General features: G+C 52.6%; 1 protein-coding gene across 1 annotated transcript in view; it reads right to left on the bottom strand.

Moving 5' to 3' along the window:
* Positions 1–546: 546 nt before the first annotated feature.
* LOC105464564 (solute carrier family 6 member 3) overlaps positions 547–8,426 on the bottom strand; it is a 50,072-nt gene continuing 42,192 nt past the window's right edge. Inside the window, exon 15 of the mRNA XM_011712558.3 lies at positions 547–2,430. Coding sequence (XP_011710860.1) covers positions 2,407–2,430 — 24 coding nt within the window. The 3' untranslated portion in view covers positions 547–2,406. The remainder of the gene's footprint in view (positions 2,431–8,426) is intronic.

The raw sequence follows: 8,426 nt of genomic DNA, 5'->3' as shown, positions 1-8,426 counted from the left end.
GGACACGTGGGGAGCCCACAAGAATGTTGACAGGCAGGTGAGGGGCTGGGGGAGAGTGGTGCAGGATGGCACGGAGGTCCAGCCTGAGCAAGTGGGCACAACATAAAGCAGGTGCCACGACCTGCCACAGGGGACCCTGCAGGAATGCGGACCTGGGTGAGGTTCACCACTGCACCCAACACTGTATGGGAGCCCAGGGAAGGGGAAACAGGTCACACCCAGCACACCTGCATGGGAGCCCGGGGAGGGGGGCAGATCACACCCAGCACACCTGTGTGGGAGCCTGGGGCGGGGGGCAGGTCACAGCCAGCACACCTGCGTGGGAGCGTAGTGGACGTGTTACCTCTAACATCTAGGCTTTAGGGGAGGCCAGAAGGAGAGATGGGCAAGAGGCATCAGGTGAGGAAGGGCTTGCTTGGGTGGGCTGGGGTGGGGCGGAAGCTGACCTCAGGGTGTGAGCAGGTGAGCTCGGCCCGTGTAAATGGATGGCGCCCAGAGGAAACGAGGCAAGGAGGCTGAGGCAGTTTTTCCATTGTGGACGTCTTTTATTGTGCTTAGGGACCCACACGATGCTGACTAGAGAGAGGTCGACAGACACGGACAACACCTGGGTCGCTACACGGAGCCCCTCCCCAGGAGGCGATGGGGAAGCCGCCGTCTGTGTCCCTCCCCAGAAGGCGATGGGGAAGCCGCCGTCTGTGCTAAATGCAGCCGCCTGGCACTTCACAGGCTGACGGCTCCCACTGAGCATCACACTCCAGCCCCTGGAGCCCACGTCCACTTGCAGAGAACAGCCATGACTGGCCCTGCACGGACCCTGCCCTTGGGCAACACGCAGGCAGGCCCACCGACTCGAGGCACGAATTCAAACTATGGCATCCACCTTCCTGTCAGTGGCAGAGGGCAGCGTGCCGTGGAAAGCAGCTTTTGGCCAACATCCTTCACTCAGTATTGCTAATTATTCTTGTAAACAAAAACTGCAGTATCAGCAGGCAGGTTTGCAGATACTGCATTCTTGAATTTGTTTTGATTCACAGGTAAATATGATTTTAAAAAGCCATTCCCAAACATAGAAACTGTTGTTACTGATGTGACATGCACCTGAGAGAAATAAAATTCCAGTGGGGTCTCTTCCTGGAGGTCATGGCTCAAGGCCAGGCAGAGTGTGGTCTGCAGGCTGCCTGCATGGGGGCTCTGCATGCATCCTGGGGTAGTATACGCTCCTGTGGGGCCCTGCATGCGTCCGGGGATAGGACACTCTTCTGTGGGGTCCTGCATGCGTCCTGGGGTAGTACACGCTCCTGTGGGGCCCTGCATGCGTCCGGGGATAGGACACTCTCCTGTGGGGTCCTGCATGCGTCCGGGAATAGGACACACTCCTGTGGGGCCCTGCATGCATCTGGGGATAGGACACACAGCTGTGGGGCCCTGCATGCATCTGGGGGTAGGACATGCTCCTGTGGGGTCCTGCATGTGTCCGGGAATAGGACACGCTCCTGTGGGGCCCTGCATGCATCCGGGAATAGGACACACAGCTGTGGGGCCCTGCATGCATCCGGGGGTAGTACACGCTCCTGCGGGGGCCCCGCATGCATCTGGGAATAGGACACACTCCTGTGGGGTCCTGCATGCGTCCGGGAATAGGACATGCTCCTGCCAGGGCTTTCCCTACACCGAAAGGACCCACAGGCTGCCCGAGTGGCAGTAGCCTGAGCTGGTTTCAAGGAGTTTTATTTCTCTCTGCTACAAGAACATAAACAGAATTTCCTGGTGAGACGTACCAGGACCCCTGTCCTCCAATGCCTCTGAACAGACTGCGACGTATCAACTGAACGCTCAGTTTCCAGCCTCTGCTGGGAGCCACGCGCCAGGAAAGGACTTGGTGTGAATCCGTGGTTTCCTCCATTTCACCTTCTGCACAGCTAAACCAAGCGGAACACTTGGCTTTTTAATATGGGCAAAGTAAATGGTCTAGGAAGCTACTGTGAGCACAGGGATTCTCGGATTCTCAGCACAGGTGCGTCTACAAGGATCGTGATCCCCGCCTGAGAACACAGTGCCCCTGGGGCAGCCTCGGAGCCGGGAGCCGGGAGCAGAGAGGGAGGGAGGGAGCCAGCCTCACACAGACGGCATGAAGTTAGACATTTTTCTGCCCTGCAGGGACAGGAATGGGGTGGACCTCACTGCACGGATCTACGTCTTTATTACAGCAACACAAGACACGGCGAGGTGCTCCCGGCGCGGAAAGGTGTAAACAGTCAGAAGCGTCTTCTGCTTGGTTGTGTGTTTTCAGTAGAGGTTGAAGAGTAGAAGTTGCCCTCCTTTCTCTTGAAGCTCAGATTTCCTTGGTTTGTTCGTGTCTCTCCCACTGCGGGATGACTTCCCGGGTCTTCGCCTCTGCTCCCTCTACACCTTGAGCCAGTGGCGGAGCTGGAAAGAAAACAGGTTTATTCCGAAATGGAGAGTGTGGCTGCTGGGAGAAGGGCAGCCCTGGGGCGATGCCCCGTCTTGTGGCTAAGAGCAGCTGAAGGCAGTGAGCAGCATGCAGCCTCCCGGCCACGTGCCCTGGGAGACGGGGAGGCTCGTCGGGGGCCTGGACCAACACGCCCCTGACGGGTGCCAGGGACCCGATGCCTCACTCAAACTTCTATAAATCAATTAGTACTCGATTTTTTAAAAAGCTGTGAGACTGTGGTTGCCATGGTGGCCATGGTGGCCTCTGGGGCATATTGATCAGCTGCTGAGCCTGAGAGATGCCGGGCACCCTCAATCCGAGGCTAGTTCCAGATTGTACCCCAGTGACTTGGGTGTGACGTGGTGATGTCACCTCTCCCCCAGGTCGCCCCACCTTCCTGGGGGCCTCAGATGCTCCGTCCAAGTGACACGCTACCTCTGCAGCTCCGTCTTGCTCTCTGCGACCCAGGCGGGCGCAGGAGCAGGGTGTCCTGACTGCTGAGGGACTGATGACATAGACAAGAGCAGTTATTCAGACCGCCAGCAAATGTCACTGCCTGCTATTATGCAGCCGTTAGTTCAGCCTGTTTGTGATCACAAGCCCCTCGATAGCACTCAATGGCAAGAAGTGTGCTTCATAAACATTTCCAAACAGGGGCACGCAGGGCTGCTTCTGACAAAACTTTGCCAGCCATGGAAAGCCACTGAAGCTACCACTGGCCACATCACAGGTTCCTCCGGCCCCTCCACCGAAAGCCTGCAGGGACCTCCTCAGCCTGGGTGGGATCACACTGCAGGCCAGGGGTCTACCAGGGGACTGGAGCAGCCACAGTTGACGCCAGCACAGGCAGCATCCAGGTGCAGCTCGGGGCTCAGTGAAGAAAGCTGGGGCAGGGAGCCCGGCCGGGACCCACAGCCAGGGGTGGCCCAGCGGCCGGAGCCCTAGAGCAGAGGTTCTGGGTGGCAGCCCCACTTCAGGCCAGCGATGAAGGAGCCATGCTTGGGACTCCGGCTGTGAGCCCCGTAGCCCTGGGGTGAAGCAGTTCTCTGTCCTGCCCTCTGACAGAAGCAGAAGGTCCCCCTCTGGAGGGAGGTGTGCTTGGGGGCTCCCAGATTCCCACAGATTAAGATCAAGCCATAAATGTAAAATAAAGACTAGAAACAGAAGACAGCAGCCCACTCTACGTGAGTCCCCAGAAACCAGACCTCAGTTTGATCCCAAAGGACCGGAGCTGTTGCAACAGATTACAGGACGGCCACACAGGGGACCCTCGAAAAAGTGACACACGCACATCACAGTGATGAGAATTTCACAAGAAACAGCAGAGCACACGCGGCTTCCAGAGATGAAGTAGGAAAGAGAATGGCCCGGATGCTGAACCGGGCAGGGCAGTGGGAAGCGGAGCATCCATAGCTGAGCTACGGTTTGTTTACATGACGGACGGTCAGAGACCAGTCACAGCAGGCGAAGCGTAGCTATGGACACAGACATTTCTGACCTAGACAGAATAACAGGGACCGAACAACCCCCAAATAAACAAAACACATACACCAATGGCCTTCCAGACTGTGGACACCAGACCATAAGGGTCAGTGGTCCCTGAGGGACATCAACAAGGAGCCCCCACTGCCAGCCTGCTCGCTGCCTCGAGGGAGTTTCCAGATTGCAGCACAGCGAGGGTGCAGCATGGTGCACTTCCTGGGTTGAGAGGCTGGAAAGGAGAGCGAGGGAAATGGAGGTGGCTGCAGTTTGCAGGCCAGAGCACCAGAGAGGAGGTGGCCACACAGAGAGAAGAGCCGGGACGATGGCCCAGGACCCTCACTGAGGGTTCAGTTGAGCACACCCGCTGTGTATGAGGAGGCTGGGGAAAGAATTGCGGACAGGACCAGAGGGAACCACCTCTGATGCCCACACAGGGCTGGGCACAGTGCCTGCTCCCCCAGCCAGGAACAATCACGATTCTCGGGGATTTGCATGGCGTGTACACAGGGTCTTGCTTCAGTAGGGCCTGGTTAGGGCTACACCAAATGCTGAAGCCAAATAATACACTTTTTAGGAACCTAGGAATATCTAGAGATGTAACAAATGAAATTGTAAGAATGGCAAGGGAAAGATCAAGCTAGACTCAGAGAAAGATGGGTGCAGGGCAGGCCGTTTCCACAGTGTCTACTTTTCCTGCTGTGGGCTCACAAGTGTCTGTTTGTTATGTAGACAAATTGATAATTTAAAAATGGCCACACGTGGATTAATGATAAGAGTGTGCTACTCAACTGTGCACCTAAGATTCGAATGAAAACAAAATCTAAGTGAGGTAAGAGACCTGGAGGACCCAGGGCAAAGTGGATACACCAGAGCCTCATAACGGAAAACACAGAAAGGCAGAAGGCAATCTTTCAACGTGTGGCTGCAAAATTAACAGAATGACAAGATTTGTGAATCTGCAGATCTGGCTACACAACATATCCAGAGAGGATAAATAAAAAGAAACCCAGGTCCCAACACTCCACAGTGAACCCACAACACGGAAATTACAGGAAACTTGGCCGTGTGCAGGGGTGAGGACAGAGCCCACCACAGGGCAGGCTCACAGGTCCACACATCTCAGCACAGCCATGGAACACTGCTGCCGCCAAAACGCAGAGAGAGTCACCGTCAGCCTGGACCCCTGAGCCCACGCCAGTGCTTTCGTGAATGAGAGCAGCATAAAGATGTTCCCAGACACCAATAGCGAGGGAGGTTAGCAAGAGACCTCCTCAAAGGAATGTCCGAAGGATGCTTTTTGAAAAGCAAGAAAATGGTCCTAGAAGAAAAGAAGTCTATAACAAAAGTATGGAAACCAATAAACACCAAGCATGCACATTAGTCCAAGGAACAGGATGAGTCCATACAAAATAATAACAGCAACGAGAACAGTAACGGTGTCTAATAACAGTGGGTTAAAAAGACAGAAATAGATCTCAGCAATCATGGCATATTCATCAGTAGGAGGAAGATTTAAGTCCTCGTAATGGGATGGGGTTAAAATACGGTTTAACTGTAGAGTTTAAGTGAAATATGTATGGTACAACCTCAAGAGTAGCTATTAAAAGAATAGAATAAGGCCAGGCACAGTGGCTCACGGCTATAAACCCAGCATTCTGGGAGGCAGAGGTGGGCAGATCACTTGAGGTCAGGAGTTCGAGACCAGTCTGGCCAACATGGTCAAACCCTGTCTCTACTAAAAACACAAAAATTATCCAGGTATGGTGGTGGGCGCCTGTAATCCCAGCCATTGAGAGGCCGAGGCAGGAAAATCACTTGAACCCGGGAGGTGGAGGTTGCAGTGAGCAGAGATCACACCACTGCACTCCAGCCTGGGTGACTCCATCTCAAAAAAAAAAAAAAAAAAAAAGGATAAAGTATATAAGTTCTAAGCAAGTAGAGAGAAATAAATGGAATAATAAAAATGAGTGAACCAAGAAAGAAAAATCAATCTATAAAAAGGCAATAAGGGAGAAAAATAAACACTAAAAATGGGACAAATAGACTAGAAAGATAGTAGAATCAAGTTCAAATATATCAATAATCACAACAAATGTAAATGGATTAACCTGCCCAATTGTGAGAGTAGAAGATTCTAGGTGTATGCTGGGTTTGCAAAAGACACTTAAATCTTAAGATCACTGCAAAGGTGAAAGTTAACAGATTGCAAAAGATATCTCAGACAAACTCAAAAGACACCTGGTGCAACTGTATTCATCCCAGACAATCAGACTTTAAGACCAAAAGCATCATTAGGGGGTGAAGATGCCTTCATGTCAGCAGGAAGAGATGGTCATTCCAGACACGGATCAACCTCAGAAAACAGCCTCAGACTACAGAGAGCAAAACCGGATAGAACTGAGGGGAACAGCAGACAAATATACTATCGAGGAAGAATATGCCACAGGCATCTCTCAATTACTCACGGTCAAGCACCCCTAAAATTGAGAAAGTGTAGACAACGTGGGTAACACGATATACAAGCCTACTCAAATGGACAGAAGCAGAACTGTGTATTGACAATTAGAGAATAGCACATTAGTCTAAAAGATGTGCAACGTTTATCAAAGTTGATTAGGTGCAAGGCCCTAAAGAAGTCTCAATACATTTTATTTATTTATTTGTTTGTTTGTTTATTTTTTTTGAGACGGAGTCTTGCTCTGTCGCCCAGGCTGGAGTGCAGTGGCGTGATCTCAGCTCACTGCAAGCTCCACCTCCCGGGTTCCCACCATTCTCCTGCCTCAGCCTCCCAAGTAGCTGGGACTACAGGTGCTTGCCACCTCGCGGCTAGTTTTTTTTTTTTTTTTTGTATTTTTAGTAGAGACGGGGTTTCAGGGTGTCAGCCAGGATGGTCTCGATTTCCTGACCTTGTGATCCGCTCGCCTAGGCCTCCCAAAGTGCTGGAATTACAGGTGTAAACCACCATGCCCGACCAATACATCTTAAATAATAGGTATCATATGTGTTTGAGAACAATGAAATTAATTTGGAAATTAAAAACAAAAAGATGAGTAAAACATCCCCATATATTTGGCAATTTAAAAACAGACTTTTAAGCAAGTTATGAGTTGACAAAGTCACGATGGAAATTAAAATATATTTAGAACTAAAATATAAAGAAAAATGCTATGTAAAAAAAATGTGGAATGCAGCACATGGAGTATTTTGAGGGAAATTCATAGCTTTGAGTGCTTACATTAGAAAAGAACAAAGGATGAAAATTAATAATCTAAAGTCCAAATTAAAAAGTTAGCAAAACTACAACAGAGTAGATCCAAGAAAAGCAGAGGAAGAAATGACAAAAACAGTAGCTGAGATTAATGCGACAGGACGCACAGCAAGAATCCCACATGAAGTCAAATTTGGATATCTGAGAAGACTAGCAAGATCCTATACAAAGTGTAAGACCCCGAGGTGTAGGACTCTCAGCGGAGAGAGGCTCTGGTGGAGCTGGACCGGAGGCCAGTGGAGAGGGGCTGGCATCCCCTGGACGGATGGCGTGGGATGCCTGGACACTCCTCCTGTGTTTGGAGCAGGCAAGTCACTGAGAGGACAGAGGAAAGGGTGCCAAGGGAGGGAGGCAGAGCCCACACCAGAACCTGACTTGCTGGGAGGAGGAACAAGCTGGGCAGATGTGTGCCTAGAGGAGGCTTCTCCCCACTGCCTCCTGGCCTGTTCCCTGCTCAGCGTCTTGTTCTGCCTGACATCACCCCCCACCTCCCAGGCACACGGTGCCCCCTCCCTCTGCCTGCATCCTTGCTCTTGCCCCATGCTGGGCTCCTCAGGCAGGTCCATGCTGGGCTCCTCAGGCGTGAGCTCATGAGACCCCTGCTGGGAGAACTGTTTACGAGGATGAGGTGCAGAGAGGTGGCCAGAGGGAAGAGGCAGGTCCGAGGTGGGGCCGCGGTACCCTCCACACTATGACCTTCCTCCCCTTTGCTGTGCATTGGACTCTGCTGTCAGCATCAGGCTGACTTTAGTGTCTGGAATCAGGTCGGAGCTGAGGCCGCTCTGGGGAGGAGGACACTGCCACAGGCCCAGGGCACAGCCCAGGCTCCTCTCCTGCTGGCCAGCTCTGTGATCTCGGGCACATTCCGGGGCCTCTCTGGGTCTCAGGGACCCTTGTGTAGAGAGAGTGGTGGGCTGCCTCTTAGGGTTGTGGGAGTAAAAACACATCAAGTGTTTACTCTGTGCCCTGGGAATGCACCTGCTCCACGGCATGCCATGAAAGTGTGCGCACACACCTGGATGGCTCCCAGGGTGCAGGAAACACCTGGTGTGACCATCCTCTCACGTGAAGCCCACCCCAGGCTCCCAGACCTCTCCCAGCCCCTTTAGGGCTCCCTGTGGCTCCCCATGGTCAGGCCCAAGCCTCCCCTCCACTGTCCCTCGTGCCCCCATGAGGCGGGCGGGTCCCTTGCTGGTCCTTCAGCTGGCTCAGCCAGCCCCA

This window comes from Macaca nemestrina, chromosome 6 (genome assembly GCF_043159975.1).
Source record: "Macaca nemestrina isolate mMacNem1 chromosome 6, mMacNem.hap1, whole genome shotgun sequence".
Taxonomy (NCBI): domain Eukaryota; kingdom Metazoa; phylum Chordata; class Mammalia; order Primates; family Cercopithecidae; genus Macaca; species Macaca nemestrina.
The sequence above is the reverse complement of the archived record's forward strand: the minus strand, read 5'-3'. Positions and strand labels throughout refer to the sequence as shown.